Here is a 17,949-nt window from a genome sequence, read left to right on the forward strand (position 1 = left end):
ACGCCTTTAGCAGCCCGCCTTTGGAGGTCGTTTCTGGGTAGACTTCGCGTCACGTGACTAAAGAAGATGGCGGCCCCCACGAGCGCCGGCGGCTTCCGGGTTCCAGCGGCGGGGGCCGGAGCCGAGTCTCCCGGGAGCGGGGACCGGCCCGAGGCGGGGCAGCCGGCGCCCCCCGGCGACCTGCGCAGCGTCCTGGTCACCAGCGTCCTCAGCCTGGAGCCCCTGGACCTGGACCTGTTCAGGTGCCGGCGGCGCCGCTCCCCGGGGCCCCTGGCGCGCGCGCGGCCTCCGCGCCCCCCCCGTACCCCCCCCCCCGCCGCCGCCGGAGAATCGCGCCGGGGCAGGGCCGGCGGCAGCCGCGTGGCGCCTCCCCCGGGCCCCCCCGCGCGGCCGGGAAGCGGCCGGCCAGCGAGCGCGGACCGGAGGCCGCTCCGCCCGGTCCCCCGCCGGCGGGAAGCGCCACGGGGCGGTGTCCCGGGGCTGATCTCGGCCTCGTTCCTGTCCCCGCAGGGGGCGGCACTACTGGGTCCCCGCCACGCGGCGGCTCTTCGGCGGGCAGATCGTGGGCCAGGCTCTGGTGGCGGCCGCCGAGGCGGTGAGCGAGGACGTCCACGCCCACTCCCTGCACTGCTACTTTGTGCGAGCAGGTAAACGCGGCGTCGGGAAGCCGGAGCGCTCGGCCGGGGGCTGGCGCCGGTCCAAGTGCAAGGGGCGTTTCCTGGGCCTGGACCGGCTGCCCTGGCCCAAAGAGCGACCTGCCTGGCCGGAACGCGGCGGCTCCTCCCGGTGAACGGTGTTTCGGCGTCGCTGACCTATGAGGGAACGCGGCTCGTTTAAAGTCGCGCAAGGCTCCCCAGAACGTCGTTTGGCAGCCGGCTGCTTTGTCCACTGCTCGCAGGAAGAGCAGCCCCTTGGCGCTGGGGCCGGGGACTTGGAACCAGGGTGGGCCGGCAGCCCCCCATTAGCCCCCCTGGGTTCCCTGTTCAGCCGTCCCTCCCCCCACTGCCCTGTGCTGCTCCCCAGCCTCCTGCTTGGCGCACAGCCCCCCCGGGGGGGGGGGAATGGGTCCTGATGTCAGGGTGTCTCCTTCCTGCTGCTCCTCTCCCCCCACTCCTACACCCCATCTTCACAGAGATGACACATGACAGGGCTCAAGAGGGAGGGAGCTTGCTGGCAGCAGCTGCTTTGTCAATTTGCTGTTCTGCTTAAAAAGGCAGTGTACTTACGGTGCAGTCAGCATACTTAAAGGGGCAATGCGCGTCTCTCTCTCTCTCACACACAGACACACACGCTAGGTGTGGTGCTCTCACACACACACAATCCCCTCCCCCGGCACGTTGGAAAGTGGAGGGAGTGGTGTGCTCCAGTGGGATAGCGTGGGTTCTTCATCACTGTTCAGTTTCCGCAGGGAATGTTTGCAGCCACTGCTATGCATCTATTGTGTCTCTTCCCTCCATTCGTGCTGCCTTGTAGGGTGTGAGGATACGTTAACAACAATATGTTAACCCTGAGGGCTCAGCTGAATGCTAGCTCATCATTTAGCAGTAAGGCATTCCCTGGGAAATATCCCCCCACTCTCTGACTTCACCACCTCAACCAAGCTTCACAATCATCATTGCTGTGTACAGTGTTCAATTGTTTATTTAAAACTTATACTCTGTGTGTGTGTGTGTGTGTATATATATATATATATTTTTATTTATTTTGTCTGGAGAAAAAAAATTCCCTGGAACCTAACCCCCCTATTTACATTAATTCTTATGGGGAAATTGGACTTGCTTAACATCGTTTTGCTTAAAGTAGCATTTTTCAGGAACATAACTACAACGTTAAGCGAGGAGTTACTGTATGTAGCTGCAGAAACAAGACACCTCTCCCCTGGGGGTCAGAGGATGAGAGAACTATTACCACATGACATAATAGTCATGTCACTTAATGAAGGACTGGAAGGTGCTCCGATACTGCGGTGACAAGCGCTGTATACGAACTTACATACAATAAAAGGTTGCCTGGCTAATCTGCCAAGGATGCTCCAGGCAACACTTCACCTGGAGTCACTGTAGTGTGGTGGGGGAGGATGTTGAGGTCAGTAGTAGGAGCTGGTGGAGCCCCCTGGGTGTTCCGATCTGGGTGCAGTGCCCAGCTGTTGCTGGGGTAAAGTGAGGGAGCTTCTCTTGCCAGTACATGCAGAGTAAGCTGAGGTATGATACATGATCTTCAGAGTCATCCAGGTCTGGGGCCCTTTACTGGCTGGAGGAACAGCACCTATCTGTGGTGGGTTTGGGATTTCATATTGCAGATCACTTCTCTGCCTTGTTTTATACAGCTGTAAAATGGGTAAAGAGCCTGAGCTCAGGGGTGGTGGGAATTAGTGCACTGCTCTGTGTGTTAGTCACCCAGCAAAGCCAGTCCCCTCCAGGGACTGTGAGCCTGAAGCAGACATTGGCAGCAGCAAAGAGTCCTCATGGGAATGCCTTAGGAAACTGCTCCTCACTGAGGGATCCTTGGGTAGGAAACTTACCCAAGGAGGTATCTTGGTAGCTTCCAAGGCAGTTCTGGATTCAAGTCCTGATCTTAATGCAGATGATGGGGGCCAGGCAGAGAGTCCCTTCTTCTGTAAATGTTATCCCCTTTGAACAGCAGCTGTTAGCGCTCAGGTGCTCGGGGCTGCCCTTGGGTAGCCAGGAGTGAGATGTTGCTCTATGTCACACGGCCTTTCCCTGTTCCAGGGGATCCTACGGTGCCGGTTCTATACCAGGTGGAGCGCACACGCACAGGGAAGAGCTTCTCTGTTCGCTCAGTGAAGGCCATTCAGCATGGGAAGCCAATCCTCATCTGCCAGGCCTCCTTCCAGCAGACCCAGGAGAGCCCTGTGCAGCACCAGTTCACCATGCCCACTGTGCCACCCCCGGAGGAGCTGCTGTCTCAAGAAGAGCTAATTCAGAAATACCTGCAGTGAGTGAACGGAGAGGAAGCAGGGCAGCAGCTTCTGCCCTCATTTGTGTGTGCTGGGGAATGGTTGGGGAGAGGCAGCTCTCACAGCTTGCTAAGCAGAGTCAGCCCAGAGGGAGGAAACCCACCTCCTGAGAGAGGGGTCCAGCTTCAGCAGAGGAGAGTGACCATGTGATTGTCTGGCAATGGGAAGCTCCCTGAGAGCTCTGCCAGAGCACCTCCATCCTGGGGCTGTGAGCGGACACTACCGCAGCTGATGTGGGGATTCCCCACCAAATCAACTTGGCTAGTGGGCTGCCCTTGTAGCCCTGACGTCACTACAGCAGCTCTTGCTGGAAATCTAGCACTAGTGTCACTGTGTTCATTGTCTAAAGGGATCCCAATTTGGTGGAGAAATACAGGCTGGGACTCAACAAGATCCTGGCCCAGGAGGTACCAGTTGAGATCAAGCCTGTGAGCCCGTCGAAGACGTTCTGCCAGCTGTCTCAGGAGCCCAAGCAGCTGCTCTGGGTTCGGGCACGAGGCTACATTGGTAAGTCCTGTGTCAAGGACTAAGTACCTGCTTTCGGCGTGCACCCCCAGGGCATCCCCTTACTTCCTCCAGGCTCCCAGAAAGACTCTGCTGCCTAGTAGGTGAGCAGGGAATGGCAGCCAAGAACTCCTGGGGCCTGTACCCAGCTCTGCCATGGACTCATTCTGTGGCCGTGAGCAAGTTTTAGTCAACACTTGCCAGTGTCCCCCTTTGTAACGTGGGGATAATGACACTGGATTTCATCCTAAGGGCCAAGTGCTGCAATGCAATTGGTAACTGCCGCTACCTTGGGGTGGCCAGAGAAGTGCCCCTTGGCAGAGGCCTGAGGCCCTGTGGCCACACAATCAAGATGTAGGTCTGGAGCTTTACAGAGAAGCTGACTGCTGGGGGAATTCTGCACCACTGTGCATGTGCAGTATTTATGTCCCCTGCAGATTTCTTTGCTTCCCTGCAGAAAAATGACTTTCTGATGGGGAAGCAAAGGGAAGCCAAAAGAGCAGTCACGTGACTCCCACAGCAGTATGTTTCAAGTGCCCAGGTAAATCACTGTGGGGCAGAGGGTGAGACTAGGGAAGACCCGGCTGGTGGCGCCTACCCTGCGCCTGGCTCAGCTGCTAGTCCTGGCTGGGGAGGATGGGACTTCCTCTTTCCCTGCACGGCATCCAGGGCCAGGTCAGACCCATTCCCAGATTTCTCCCCCAGGTACAGGAAGCTCTGCAAATTCCCCCCTCTGCTTCCTGCACCTGTCGCTCCTTAGCTGCAGGGGGAGGGATCCCTGTACAGGGAGCTGCTCCCCCATCTGCCCAACACCCGTGCATCCAGACATCCTCGTACCCGGACCCTCCCACTGAGCCTCACCCCCCTGCACTCAGTACCCCCGCACCCTGATGAGCCCCACTCCCCCTGGACCACCCCGACAAGCCACCCAGATTCCCACCCCACTAAGGCCCAACCAGTTGCACCTGGATCCCCCACTGCTCCTCCCACACCAACCCTCCTGCTGAGCTCTATCCCCCCACATCCAGACCCCCTTGCTGAGCCCCAACTACCTTCACCTGGACTCCCCTGCAGAGTCCCATTGCCATTGCATTCAAAACCCTGCGACAAGCCCCTGTGCATCCAGGTCCCCCACTGAGCCACCCACACCTGGATCCCCCCACTTGCACACACTAAGCCCCTCTACACTTGGATCTGCCTTGCTGAGCCTGCCTGCCCACACCTGGAATGAAGGGGCAGGCCCGGTCAAGGCTGTGTCAAGGTTGGGTGTAGCCTCACTGCTGAGTCCGTGTTCTGGGCAGGGGGAGCTGCCGGTGATCTCCCACCTCTTGCTCCCAAGCCTGTGATGGCCTGCGTGCACAGCCCCACTGCCTCCCTAACCCAGGATAGGCCAACAGTTCGGGTGCAGCAGGGACTCGCCTTTTGCAGCTGCTGACTCATTCACTGTGTTCATCAGCTCAGTGGCCAGGTATAGTGCAGCATCGGAGGGGCCTGGCCCACACCCCTCAGGGGAGCTGAACCCTCAGCAGCTCCACAGACGTTTCCCCAAGGCACCCGCTCCGCGAGGATGAGCATGGCACGTCAGGGCTCATCTCTGAACTGAGGCTGGGTTCTGGTTGCTTGGCAGGGGAGTGTGATATGAAGCTGCACTGCTGCGTGGCTGCCTACATCTCCGACTACGCCTTCCTGGGCACAGCTCTGCTCCCGCACCGGCAGCATCCTGTCAAGTTCATGGTGTCCCTCGACCACTCCATGTGGTTCCACGCCCCCTTCCGCGCTGACCACTGGATGCTGTACGAGTGTGAGAGCCCCTGGGCCGGTAAGTCCTCCCCCTGCTGCAGGTGCTGGGGAGCTGCTTGGCCACAGGGTAATGGACGCTCTCTCTCCCGGGCAGGTGGGTGCCGAGGGCTGGTGCATGGGCGGCTGTGGCGCAGGGATGGAGTCCTGGCTGTCACCTGCGCGCAGGAAGGAGTCATCAGGGTGACGCAGAGCCCAGCTGAGAGCAAACTGTAGCTGGACAAGTCAGCAGCAGCCACATCCACCCCTGCTCTGGGGGTGCAGGCTGGGCAGCTGGCAGTGCTGGGCCCCCGCGCCAAGATGGGCATGACCAAGATCTGGGGCAGGAGTGGAGAGAAGCCTCAAGCCAGCAGGAGCTCCGTGCTGCTGGAAGCCTCAGCCCAGTCTGCAACCGCCCAGGGCTGCACCAGAGGGACCACGCAGTCACAGCAGCCGTGGGAATATCCGTTTTATTGACTGTTGATTAGAGCGGCATGTCAGACACTGTCCCCCGCCTCCCTCTAATAAAGCCTCCATGGCCCACCCACCCTCCATGGCATTTAGACATCTGCTCTGGAGTAGCACCCTGCTGGAGCTATGACCTACTCAGAAGGGAGCCCCCAGGGGCTTGGAGGAGGGGCAGAGACCCAGAGGAGGTATGAGGAGAGCAAGGGGCTGGAGCTCAGGCTGCAGGGCATCTCTGGCTGGGCCAGGGAAGAAAGCTGCTGCAGAGCCCTTGCAGCTTCCCTTTCTCAGTTCTCCTCCCCAGCGGCTCAGCTGCAGCCCCTGCTCTCGCTCTCCCTGCAGGCTGGGCAGGCTTTGAGAGGCCCCAGGGGAGTCTCAGCCACTCCAGCAGTAGCCTAGCACAGTAAGGCCTGGTAGAGGCGGAGGAGGATTGACTGTCTTCACGTCTCAGCCAAAGCACAAGGCACGGTGGGTCCTGGGGATCTGTCCTCCCAGCCCCCGCTGCTGCCCTGGCCCCTAGGGTTGTTGCTGAAAGGCTGGAGAGCTTCTCCTTGCAATGGGGCCAGGGGAGGGCTAATCTGAACACACTCTGGGGAGTTTCGGCCCCTTTTCCTACCAAGTCTTCAAGTATTGTTAAAAGTTCCCAAGGAGAGCCCCAGACTCTGCCTGGTGCCAGTGAATCCCTTTAGTGCTGTATCAATATGGCCCAGCAGCAGCTCCGTCCCCTAAGGGAGCCAGGAGTTGACCTGGCACTAGGGAGGCTGCACGCCCAGCACTGGGGGACGGGCCATTTCACATACTTGGAGAAGCACATTTCCAAGAGAACAGGTCCCAGGACAGGCAGGTGCTGGGCCAGTCCAGGGCCCCGCCCCACCCCTCTGCCAGTGTCCCGCTCTCCCCCCTGCACCCTACAGACAAAGCCCTGCCACTGCACACTTAGCCTGACCTGCAGCTCCCCTTCTACCACTCTAGGCCTAGGCTCAAGACACACCCCATCCCTGACCTACAGCCGCTGCTGCTCTTCCAGTCCCCATGGACAATGCAGCCTCCTTCCTCGAGACCCACGCTGCTTGGTCCCCGCCCAGCCCCAGTGCTGGGGGCCTGGGCACTCAGTCCAAAGCCTCCTTGATCAAGAACTCCTTCAGGGTGGGCTGCTGCTGGAGAGCCAGCCCAGTTCCTTGCAGCCCCTGCAGCCTGGCCTCCGACTGGCGCTTGTCTTTCCCCACCTTCCAGGACAGGTGGACATGTGCCTGAAGGAAGGGCTCCAGCAAGGGGTGGCTGTCTTGGGCCTCCAGGAGCTGCAGAGCCTGCTCGCAGTAGCAATGAGCCTCGCTCAGCTCGTCCAGCTCCTGGTGGCAAACCACCAGGCCAGCCAGCGTGAGGAGGAAGCGGCCCGAGCTGCAGACGCCCAGCTTGTCCTGGAGCCGGTAGGCGTTGCTCCAGGTGGCCAGGGCCTCGCGGTACATGCCGCTGCAGGTGAGGCGCTGTGCTGCCTGCAGGTCCTGCAGGAAGAAGAACTCCAGGAAGTCAGAGGAGCGGCGGATCTCGGTGATGGAGTGCAGGTGGGACAGGAACTGCTCAAAGGCCCGGCTCCGCTTGGCGATGGTTTCTGCTGTGAAGTTCTTGCGTAGCCTCTTCCTGGGGAAGGAGACGCCTGCCATGTCGCAGCCAAACCGGTGGCGCAGGCGCCGGTTCAGTCTCTCGAAGTCCGAGTAGCGCCGGGCAATGGCGGCCGGGGCCTTGTCAAACTGTCCGGAGCGGATCAGGTAGACGGTGTAGAGCTGTGGGAGAGCAGGGCCGTGAGCGAGAAGCAGCTGGGGTGCACAGGCTCTCCAGGATCCGCCTGCCCCCAGACTCAGCACGCAGGAGGGGAACGCTGGGGACGGCGGCGCAGCGAACCGATTGCACCTGGGTGCACACGCTGGGGAAGGGGACAGGCAGCAGAGACCTGCTGGTGGCTCTGCCTGGGGCAGGGAAGGGCTGGCGGGAGCAGGGGGAGGGGAGCAGGCTGGGTAACAGCAGCAATAGTTACCTGAGGCTCGTCTGAGCCGCCAGCGCCATCCGAGCAGCACAGGGAGAGACAGAGACAAGAATCAGCTCCAGCCCCCCCGGTCGCCTTGCCCTCCCTCTCCGTCCAACGGGGACAGCACACTCCCAAGGGTCTTGGGACCCAAGCATTTTTCATGAGTGGCGTGCTTGGGTGGGAGGAGCAGGGGGCATCCAGCACCCACAGGATTGGGCAGCCTGTACCCCGTCACCCCCTCCAGAATCCCAGCCTGGCCCCCCCCCCGGCCAGTGTCACTCACCACGTATTTGGAGGAGCGCTCACTGACAACGCTGGCGCTGGTGACCTCAAAGAGCAGGCGCTGGGGAGCCAGGCTGCTGCGCGATCTCCTCCAGAAGTCGTGGAGCTGGCGTGTCAGTAGGTTACTGCCTAGGTGCTCAGCTGGAGTGGGGCTCTGATCTGCACCGGAGACAAGCCAAGCACTCACCCCGCAGGCCAGCCACCCTGGTAAGGGGAGGGGGAGGGCTCGCCCCCAGTGGCCCAGGGCCCCCTCCTGCAGAGAGAGGCCTGGGGAGTGCAGGGCTCCCTGTTGGGCGCAGGTGTGAGCAGTCCATTAGCACTGGCCCCTCATGCCAGCCCACATTCTCCCATGCTGCCTTCCCAGGCACACGCTGTGGGGCCTACAACCAACCTGACGGCAGGCTGGCCGGTGTGGTCTCGCTGGTTCCTCGTGCTCTCCCGGCAGCTGTTGTCTCCTCATGCACTCAGACTGGACGCTCCTTGGGGCTGCCTTTGTTCTGGGTTTATACAGCACCTAGCACGAGGGGCCCATGGCTGGGCCTCGCCAGCGCTACTGGAATAACAGAGCCTCCATCCCCACCCCAGCAGAAAAGGGTCTTGGCTGGGTCAGCACCCCCACCCCAGACCCGAGTAACTAGGGGACCCTGCACCTGCCTCCATTCTCCATGGCTCCGGGGTTCTTGGGCAGCCCCAGCTCCCGGCTAGCAGCATCCTCCTCATTCTCCTCCTCCTCCTCCTCCTCATTACTGGTGAAGCTCAGGGTGCCGCTGAGCCGCGTGGACAGCCCATCCGTGTCGTCCTCCAGTTCGGAGCTCTCTGGGAATTCCTCCGCCTCTGAGCCGCCTCCGCCCTGTCCCTCCCGGTCACCCTCGCCCTCTCCAGCCAGGGCATGCCGCAGCCGGTGCAGGAGGCGGGAGGCCATGGGGCTCGGCTCAGCAGCTGCAGGAGGAGAGGCTGGTCAGGAAGGGGGGCAATGAACCGGGCCTGCGTGTGAGAAGGTGCTTGCACCCAGGGATGGGGCAGGGAGAGGTGAGACCGTGGCCAGCAGTCAGAGATGGCGGCGGGGGCAATTCTGCACCTGCCACAGTCCAGGGAGACCCCAGAGGAGGAGGGCACAGGCTGAGCAGTGGGAGGGTGGAGGGGGGGCGGGATTGGGGTCAAGGCTGAGGCCAGGGTTCGGGAGGGCGACAGGTGCAGGCAGCAGCTTCCCAATCAGGTGCTCCAAGTGCTTTGCGGTTTTCGCTACAAACCTGCAGGGAAATGAGGCCCCAGGGCCCCGCGCCCCCCAGGACACAGACGCTCCCTCCGGCACAGAGCCGGCCCCGGCCCCAGCCCCAGGCCCAGGGTCGCTGCTCCCTCTGTCTGCCTTGCACCAGCCAGGAGCTGCCCGGCTGCGGGGCAGCGAGCTCGGTACCCCATGGAGGGAGCGGGGGTAACTGGGTGGAAGGAGGGGCAGCTGGGGGCCAAAGGGGAGGGGGCAGAGGCAGCTAGGGGGTTAATGGAGCATCAAGGGGGGGCAGCTGGGGGTCAGTGGGGGCCGGGCCGCCCGCGGGAGCTGGGGGGTCAGTGGGGGCCGGGCCGGGCCGCATTATCCAGGAGCCGCTCCCCGGCCCCCGAGCTGCTCACCGGGGCCGCGGTCCGGGCTGCGATGGCCGCTCAGCCGCGGCTCCTCCTTGGATCCTCCCCGCCGCAGCTCCGCCTCCGCCCGGGAACCCGGATCCTGCCCAGCCCGGAGCTGGCTGATCCCGGTCGGGCTCCCCTCTGTGCACGGCGCCTCATCTGGATCCGCCTCCGCCGCCCAATCCGGAGTTAATCCTGAGCCACACAACGGCACCCAACCAATCCGGATCCATCCCTGTCTTCCACTGGGTGTCCCGGACCCCCGTGCGCAGAGCACCCAACCGCAACAGCCTTCTCCCCCCCCCCACCCCGCCCCCAACCATCCAGCCAATCCAGAGTCAATTCAGATCGAACCCAGTGTGTGGAGTGCCCAGTCCGGATTCTAACTCGATCTAGCAGGATTCTATGCCCCATGCCCAGGATCTGGATCCAGCCCCAGGGGCTCTCTACACACAGCTCTAACCCGGATCAAAGTATCTGGATCTGATTCCGCCCAGGGTGGGTTTATCTAAAAACTGCCCAGTGCACGAGTGCATCCAAGAGACCCTCAGGGAGCACCACACACCAGGGGGCTCAGCCTGAGCCTGAGGGGGACCCCCCTTCCCCCATGCGCTCCCCACAGGGACATGAGTGTTTCAGTAGCTGGCACGAGCAGCTGGCAGAGTGAGGGCAAGTGCCAGGGGTCTGGCAGACGTACTGTCCTGGGGCCACGGTACAGAGACACACTCACGCTCACAGCCCCATTCCTGGGGCCCGCAGGCCTGTCCCTGTCATGGGTGAGAAGCTGCTGGCTCCCCAGGGCTCTGCGTCTCTCCAAACTGGGAAGTCAGCCACAGCCTGGGCATCCTTCCCAGCCCCAGCCTGGATCCAGCTGCTTCCCTTCCTTATTTAGAGAGATGCACCCACTCCCTCCTCGGCAGGTTTTCTTAGGAATGTCTATTAATATCAGACGGAGCCCAGCTCAGCTGCTCCCATCAGTCGGACTCCTCCCTCGGAGCTGGCCCAGTGTGCCCCCGGGCCCTGTCCCCACTCCTGCCTCCTCGGGCCATGGGCCGCCACCCTTCAGCTGCCATCCAGGGCTGGAGGAGGCTCAGCCCTGGGGCAGCATCTACCCTAAAGCCCGAGAACCACTGCTTTCCCTCCCACAGAGGCCGTGCCTGTCTCTGCCCTGAGCAGGGCGGGGCCCTAGGCAATGAGACAGTGCAAACGGGCCCCCGGTTCCACAAACCCGGCAGGGATCCATGTCAGACGCAGGTTGATTTACATCAGGGACACAACAGGAATTTGGGGGAAGCTCTGTGCCCTTCCCCAGGGCTTTATGCATGCAAAGGGGGGATGGGGAGCAGGAACAGAGGGAATGGGGATGGACTCTCGCTGATGACCCTGCTTCCAGAGTAGCACACTTGTTGATGCCCAAAGCGTCACACACCTGGGCACTGACTGTGCCAGTTCCCAGCCTTGCAGTGCCCCTGGATCATCCGCTCAGCCAGCGGCCAGCATGGACCCTTTGTGCCCCCTCTGCTCTCAGTCATGGCTGTAAACATGGCACCAACTCCAGGGTCTGGAATGGCCTGGCTGGGGCAGTCTGGGCTCCCAGCAGCCATTCCTGGCCCTGGCCATTCCCGTGGGCCCTCAGGGTCGGAGGGGACTGGGGTTCCACTTCTTTTGCTATTGCTGTGTTCCCAAGGACAGCACCCTTCCCTAGTTGGGTGGGAAACCGGATCCCCATGTAAACAAGAGAGTGACAACAGGAGAGCTCCAGAGGGCGCCAGGAATCTGAGCCGCCGTGCAGGACAAGGCGACCTAGCCGGGGCTACTGGCCTCTCCTCCAGCCCCTGGTGTCTGCTCCACTCCCACAGCATGGAGTGGCATGGGGAGACGTGCTCCTGCCCTCCCCTCTGGCCTGTGCTGCTGCCCGCTCCCAGAGAAAGGATGGGGAAGATGCTGTTTGCTGGGTGGATGAGAAAATCCAGGCCTGGCTCTTCTCACAAGGGCTGTGCCCAGCTCCCAGGCTCAGCTGTGGAGTGGATGGGCTTGGCAAGGCCAGAAGCAAGCCAAGGATCCTGTAGTCCCATGGCATCCTCCTCCCCTCCTTGGACAGAGCCCTGGGCACTTTGCTGGCACTCCCCAGGTGTGTCCATCCATGGTGCTGTGACAGCGCCTTCAGGCACGGCTGATGCTCCAGCAGTACCCAGTGCTAGACAGATGTCATGCCAGGCCCTTCGGCCACCATGCCGGGGCCTCTTGGAGCCGAGCTGGTCCCGTCCCCTCTTTTGCCATGTCAGGCTTCTCAGTGCAGGGCGTTCCACTCCCCGGGTGCAGAGCCAGGAGGTTCCTGCTGCTCCTTGCGCTCTGCGGCTGGAGGCATCTTGGGGTGAGATGTTTGGAGGACAGTCAGGATGGGCTCTGGCCCCCGCCTGAGGGGCCAGTTACAGGAATGCAGGGAAGGGAGCCATGGGGTAGAGGGAGCACTGGAGTGGGGGAAAGACAGGACGACGCAGGGACATCTGAGAACTGGGGGGGTGAGGGGGCTAGAAACAAGGAATAAACCCTGCCCCCCCAAATAGCTGTAGACATTGGCTGGCAGAGACCCCACATCATCTGGAAAAAGGGATAAATACGCCAAGCTGCATGGCCCGGCTGGGCTGGGAGATGAGCCAGCCATGGGACAGTGGCACCTGGGAAAGGATGGGGGGGCTGAAGGCTGGGTGGGGTCAGAGCGTGTGGCACAGCTGCTTCCACCTCTCGGGGGGCCTGGAGCTCACAGGGATTCCTCAGCTTATAGCACAAAAGCAGGAGATGTTCTCGGCCTGGGACAGGGAGCAGGCACCTGTCCTATCCATCCTCCTTCCCCCATTCTACCTGCCCTGCCCCTGCCCCCCCGCCTCACTCCCCTGCCCTCCCCAGCCCCGCCCCAGCCTGGGGGCCCATATGGAAGTCACCCTCTTTGCTGCGTTAAAGGCAAAAGGTCGTTCTCCCCCTCAGGCCCCCTTTTCTCGGGCAGCCGTGGGCTCTTCCTTGGCTCTTCCCGGGGAGCCAGCTGGCTCTAGCTGGGACCCTCTCCCTCCTGGGCCAGCCCACGGCAGGTGCTCAGCCGGGAGGAGCCGTGTCTCCAGTGTCCTGCCCCCTGGAGGCATCGAATTCCTCGCCGGCTCCCTGACCTGCTCTTAATCCCCACTGCTCGGCCAATAAAGCTTTTGCTAAATTAGGTAAAATGGCCCAGGCACCAATCAGGGGGTGAGGGCTAACGGGAGGCAGCTGATAGGCTGCTGCAAGAGCCGCACCCGGTGACACCCAATGGCGTGGTGCTGGGAGGCAGGATGTTGGTCGAGGACAGTACAAATTGGGGGGCCAGGGGCGGAGGGGAAGCTCCTGGGGTCTGTGTGCTGCAGGCTGCGGTGACTCTGGTCTGTGGGCGCTGCAGGGCGACCAGTCAACATGGTAAGACCCTGTGCGGGAACAGCCTGGCGCGGCCTGGGCTTGTGCCGGCAGAGTCTGGCGTCGGGGAGCTGCAGCCGGGCTGGAGGTTGGGGGCACCTGTGCGTGGTGGAGGCGCGTTCCCCCGCTGGGAGATGGCCAGCTCAGGCGTGTGCCCGTTGGAGAGGCTGGCACAGGAGCCATGGGACGGTCAGGTCCTGCAGGGCAGAGATTATGCTCCAGGAGGAGCCACTGCCTACGGGAACATGCACGCGGGCGAGAGCGCTGCGCACAGGGCGGCTCCTGATCAGAGCTTTAGCAGGGGGAAGTCGGCTGGGCTGGTTGTATGAGATCAAGGCGGATCGGGGCTGCAGGGACAAGGTCCCTGCGGGTGGGGGGTGTTGGGGCATTTGGGAAAACAAGGCGATGATGTTGCGATTTGCAGAGTTTCGTCCCATACTGTCCCGCCCCCTCCCCCCCGAACGGTGCCGACCCAGGGGTGTGGAACAGGGCACGGTTACTAAGGGGCCCAGAGGGCTGGGTGAGGAATGGGCAGGGGCTGCTCCCATCTCACTCAGCTGGGAGAGGAAGTCCTGAGGCAGCCCCGTCCTAGCATCCCATTCCTTGGGGGTGGGGTAGTGCTGCACTGGGGGCAGGAGGCTGCATTTCGACTCCGAGGAAGCAGAGGTCTGGCTGGGATTCAGGAGCAGCGCTGAGCACAGCAGGCTGGCCAGTAAGCTGAGCTCTGGGTCATAAGACACCCGTCTGCAGGCCTGCAAGCTCCCGCCAGCTGCATGGGCCTGGCCCTCAAGGAGTAACTCAATCCGATTCCCAACAGGTGCGTGGGCCTGGCGTCCTGCTGGTCCCCTAAAAGGGAGCCGAGTCTCTGCTAAGAATAGCCGCGCACGTCCAGGGCTGGGAACCCCCAGCCCGCGGGTCCCGCTGCAAGTGGCTCGGCTAGGCTAGTGACCAGGCAGCCAGCAGAGCTGGGAGCTGGGCGCTCAGGCTAATGCCCAGCCGCGAGGCTGCTCCCCCCAATCCCAATGACCAGAGAGGGAGAGGAGTTGCGGGGGGCAGAGGATTGTGGGGAGTGGGGGAGCTGCCCCTGGAGCTGAGCCTGGGGGCAGGTCATGGCAGGGGGGAAGCCGGGTTCCAGCAGCAGCAACTGGCCATGAGTGGCCTGTTCACGCAGGCCCCTCCCCGCGGCCTGCAGGATCTCGGGGCCAGCCGCAGAGCTCACAGGATGCTTGGCAGCCCTGCAGGGGTTGGCTGGGGACCGCCCAGGACAGTGCACAGCTGACAGGTCTGTGTAAATCCCATGTAACACGCCCACGCCTGCCTTTCCCTAGCACACGCCCGGCACCCAGGCCATGGGATGCCCATGGACCACGGTGGGCAGTGGCCTGGGTGGCAGGTGCTCTGTGGCAGGGCTCTGGGACGTGCGGCTGAGTCCAGAATTGCATGGCTCTGAGCTCAGGTGCTGGGGCTGTGCTGGGGGTGGGGGTGGCAGTGCTCAGCCTGGGGGTCTGGGTCTGTGTGGCTCAGGGACCTGCCTCGGCTGCACCCTGCTGCAGAGAGGGGACAGACCCGGCAGCTCCTCCCTGCCTGCTGAGAGAAGAGGCAGCAGGGCCTGGGCTGGGGCTCTGGGTGAGCAGCTGTTCTGTTTGCCTTGCAGACGACGGACCAGCAGGCAGAAGCGCGGTCCTTCCTCAGCGAGGAAATGATTGCGGGTGAGTGTCACCGAGCCCCTCTGGGCACTGGGCAGGAGGGGCTGTCAGAGCTCCCCGCAGAGAGGGGAAAGGACAGGAGCTGCTGGCCCAGGGTGACGCAGAAGGGGGACCTGCCTGCAGGACCTGCCCTCTCCTGGGAAGGGAAGAGGGCGATAGACCTGACCAGCACATCCCACTCCCAAGCCTGGGAGGGCACTGGGCTGTCTCCATGGCTCTGCCCACCCCTTGGTACCCGGGGGATGCCAGGGGCCCAGAGCCGAGCACTGGGCAGAGCTGAGGATCATTCTCAGCTGCTGGGAGCTGGGCAAGCTCCCTGCTAACTCGGGCCTGTCCTGCAGAGTTCAAGGCCGCCTTCGACATGTTTGACGCGGATGGCGGTGGGGACATCAGCACCAAGGAGCTGGGCACCGTCATGCGCATGCTGGGGCAGAGTCCCACCAAGGAGGAGCTGGATGCCATCATTGAGGAGGTGGATGAAGATGGTGAGCAGCATCTTCCTCTCGGAACAATCCCTGGGGAGGGGGCTGGGGCTGGCGGTTCCTGACCTCAGGGCGGCTTCTTCCCGCAGGCAGCGGCACCATCGACTTCGAAGAGTTCCTGGTCATGATGGTGCGCCAGATGAAGGAGGATGCCAAGGGCAAGTCGGAGGAGGAGCTGGCAGAGTGCTTCCGCGTCTTCGACACGTGAGTCAGCTCCGCCGGCCTGGCTCGGAGGACGCGCGTCTCCCCCCGCGCGGCTGGGGGCGGGGACCTGCAGTGACCAGCTCAGCGTGGGGGGGTCACAGCACTGCCGAACTCTTCTGAGTCCCGCTGTCCCCGCAGGCTGCAGGAAGGTCCCTGGCCCAGTGGCCATTGACCAGGCTGCCTCACGCGTGGCCACAGACCCCTGTGCCCTGACTAGCGCTGCTGCCTCCCTCTCAGCCCAGGGGATGCCCGTCTCTGCCCCAAGTTCCACCTGAGCCTCAGTCCTCCAGGCTCCTGCGCTGGCTGCACCAAGTGGGTCGGCTGCTAGAGCAGGGGCCAGGCCGGGGGCCCAGAGTCTCCGGCAGCCCCTGCTCTCCGCCTGCCCGGCCAGCCCTGCTCAGAGCCGCATGCCCTGCCCCACAGGAACACGGACGGGTACATCGATGCCGAGGAGCTGGCCGAGATCTTCCGATCCTCTGGCGAGTGCGTGACTGAGGAGGAGATTGAGGAGCTCATGAAAGATGGGGACAAAAACAATGACGGACGCATCGACTTTGATGGTGAGGCCCAGGGCTCCCTCACCCAGGCTTTGTGGGGCTGCCAGGGCAGCTCTCATGCCCCCACCCTTGGCTGGGCTCCTCCCTTCCCCAGCCCACCTTGAGCCCAGCGGATCTGTGCTCAGAGCTCTCCTAAGCCCCAAGCGCTCCACCTTCCCAGCCTCTCCACTGAGCTGCGGGATGCCCCCCGCGTACAGAAGGGCCACAGCTGGGTGTGGGGGCCAGGGTACCCTGATAGCCCAGCGCCAGTGAGCGTTGTGCTGCATTACGGGCATGGTGCACCCTCCCCATCCCCAACCCAGCCCCTGAGCTCCCAGCACCCACTCCCCAGGCCCCCCAGCACTGACCAGGTGTCTGGCTGCTTGTGCCTGCAGAGTTCCTGAAGATGATGGAAGGTGTGCAGTAAAGGATGGACATTCCTGCGAGCCAGACCCTGCTTCCAGCCCTGCTCCATCACTGCACAGCAAAGCCAAGCCCACTCTGGGAGCAGCCTCCAGCCAGAGCACCTGGTCTCCCCTGCCCCGCGAAGCGCTCGCTTTGTACAGTTCACTGCTCCCCGAGACCAGCTCCCTTGTGGCCGTGCCCCGGGGCTGGTGCGCTGTGGACTCACCTCTCACATGGCTGGAAAGAGCCTTTCCCCCATCTGTAAACGCTGTGTATAGTACTGAAGCCTCATTAAAAGGGTCAAAGGTTTGAACCTGCTGGAGCCTGGATTCTAGCTGGTTCTGATATGGGGAGTGGAGCGGGCAGGGGACCCTCTGGCCAGAGACCCCAGCCCAGGCACCCCGGGAGGAGTCTGCAGGAAGCAGGTGGGGGGATGTGAGGTCCCCCCAGGGGCATGACACTGGCGTTGGGGCAGGGTGGGGGGAACACTGCCAGTGCCTGGGGTGGGTATCACCATGTGTGGCTGGTGCAGCCCCGCTCACAGCACTTGGTAACTGCTCATAGCAGCACCTGGCGCCCCACTCAACAAGCAGGGCCATTGTGCCCCACACTGCTGCCATCCGCTGACGAGCGGCGCCTGCCCCCGTGCTCGCAGCCTGGGTTAGCGCCAGGCAGGCGGGGCTCATGCAGGCAAGCACGGGGCGCAGCTGGGCCCCCTGTGCATGCAGGGAGCAGCTGGGCTCAGGTCGACTGGGCGGGGCAGGGGGGCTGCACTCTGGGCTGCCTTTCCCACATGGCCGCTGGGGACCAGGCCAGCAGTGAGCTCAGATTTTCCGCAGGGGAGGAGCTCACTCGCTGGCAGCTTTGCATCTCAGCACAGGGGCTGCGGTGCAGGAACCAAGCAGCCACCCAGGCCCTCCCTTGTGGGGCTGCAGGGACAGCCGGAGGGGGCAGGGCCCAGGACCAGGGCACCACTGAGGAATCCCTTTACCTCAGGGAAGGGCTGGCCCACAGGGCACGGCTGGCCCACAGGGCGCAGGGGCTGGGAACATGGGGGTGCTCTTATTCTGGGGGGGCTGAGTCACACTGAGCCCCTCCAAGCCAGGAACCTCGGCAGCCATCACCAGCCTGGCGTGGCAGAGAGGCTGCACAGTGACCCCATGCCAGGGCCCCCTCTGCTCTCCCTTACAGGAACCGCTTCTGCTCCAGTCACCAGAGCGATCACAGCTCGGGCTGCCGGCCCCACCCCAACGGGTCCTGGGCCAGCCCCTGTGTTGCAGGGCCACATGCATGGCCCCAGGGGACTGCCTCCCCCATGGAGGGGCTTCATGCTTTAGAGGATCACTTTCAAACAGCCCCTAAATCATTCAGGGTGGGGAGGGAGACAGCCAGACTAGGGCAGGCCCTGGGCCAGGGGGCAGGGCCTGTCGTCACCCCCCCTGCTGCCCATGGCTAGGCCCCCCCCAACCCGTCAGCAGGTGGGATCCCACAGCCAGGGAGCCCAGAGGCACAAGCACAGGCCACAGCAGCT

General features: G+C 62.9%; 3 protein-coding genes across 7 annotated transcripts; 2 read left to right on the forward strand and 1 right to left on the reverse strand.

The window, feature by feature from the left end:
- The first annotated feature begins 42 nt into the window (after positions 1-42).
- On the forward strand, positions 43-5,810 carry ACOT8 (acyl-CoA thioesterase 8). Its single transcript, XM_074970314.1, has 6 exons — positions 43-242; positions 511-647; positions 2,730-2,955; positions 3,327-3,484; positions 5,109-5,300; positions 5,376-5,810. Exons 1-6 carry the CDS (start codon positions 67-69, stop codon positions 5,492-5,494), a joined length of 1,008 nt encoding a protein of 335 aa, XP_074826415.1. The 5' UTR covers positions 43-66; the 3' UTR covers positions 5,495-5,810.
- SNX21 (sorting nexin family member 21) lies at positions 5,715-9,872 on the reverse strand. Of its 2 annotated transcripts, none has more exons than XM_074970312.1 (4): positions 9,654-9,867; positions 8,682-8,966; positions 8,029-8,186; positions 5,715-7,503 (listed from the first exon to the last, which is right to left on the reverse strand). In XM_074970312.1, exons 2-4 carry the CDS (start codon positions 8,947-8,949, stop codon positions 6,832-6,834), a joined length of 1,098 nt encoding a protein of 365 aa, XP_074826413.1. In that variant the 5' UTR covers positions 8,950-8,966; positions 9,654-9,867; the 3' UTR covers positions 5,715-6,831. The 2 variants fall into 2 exon arrangements, with proteins under 2 accessions (XP_074826413.1, XP_074826414.1); XM_074970313.1 differs by lacking the exon at positions 5,715-7,503 and adding an exon at positions 7,634-7,765 and having other exon boundaries at positions 9,654-9,872.
- On the forward strand, positions 8,926-16,709 carry TNNC2 (troponin C2, fast skeletal type). 4 transcript variants are annotated; one of them, XM_074970321.1, is made up of 6 exons: positions 8,926-9,025; positions 14,740-14,794; positions 15,133-15,276; positions 15,363-15,477; positions 15,901-16,037; positions 16,409-16,708. In XM_074970321.1, exons 2-6 carry the CDS (start codon positions 14,785-14,787, stop codon positions 16,438-16,440), a joined length of 438 nt encoding a protein of 145 aa, XP_074826422.1. In that variant the 5' UTR covers positions 8,926-9,025; positions 14,740-14,784; the 3' UTR covers positions 16,441-16,708. The 4 variants fall into 4 exon arrangements, with proteins under 4 accessions (XP_074826422.1, XP_074826420.1, XP_074826421.1 ...); XM_074970319.1 differs by having other exon boundaries at positions 8,983-9,056; positions 16,409-16,709; XM_074970320.1 differs by lacking the exon at positions 8,926-9,025 and adding an exon at positions 13,012-13,088.
- Positions 16,710-17,949: the final 1,240 nt, after the last annotated feature.

Source organism: Natator depressus, chromosome 13, assembly GCF_965152275.1.
Source record: "Natator depressus isolate rNatDep1 chromosome 13, rNatDep2.hap1, whole genome shotgun sequence".
Classification (NCBI taxonomy): Eukaryota; Metazoa; Chordata; order Testudines; family Cheloniidae; genus Natator; species Natator depressus.

Coding starts and splice junctions, on each gene's coding strand:
- ACOT8 (XM_074970314.1), top strand. CDS start 67: ATGGCGGCCCCCACGAGCGCCGGCGGCTTCCGGGTTCCAGCGGCGGGG. Junction 648..2,729: donor CTGCTACTTTGTGCGAGCAG/GTAAACGCGGCG, acceptor TCCCTGTTCCAG/GGGATCCTACGGTGCCGGTT. Junction 3,485..5,108: donor TCGGGCACGAGGCTACATTG/GTAAGTCCTGTG, acceptor GTTGCTTGGCAG/GGGAGTGTGATATGAAGCTG.
- SNX21 (XM_074970312.1), bottom strand. CDS start 8,949: ATGGCCTCCCGCCTCCTGCACCGGCTGCGGCATGCCCTGGCTGGAGAG. Junction 8,187..8,681: donor CGGAGCCATGGAGAATGGAG/GCAGGTGCAGGG, acceptor TCTCCGGTGCAG/ATCAGAGCCCCACTCCAGCT. Junction 7,504..8,028: donor AGCGCTCCTCCAAATACGTG/GTGAGTGACACT, acceptor GCTCTCCCACAG/CTCTACACCGTCTACCTGAT.
- TNNC2 (XM_074970319.1), top strand. Junction 14,795..15,132: donor CAGCGAGGAAATGATTGCGG/GTGAGTGTCACC, acceptor CCTGTCCTGCAG/AGTTCAAGGCCGCCTTCGAC. Junction 15,478..15,900: donor TGCTTCCGCGTCTTCGACAC/GTGAGTCAGCTC, acceptor CCTGCCCCACAG/GAACACGGACGGGTACATCG.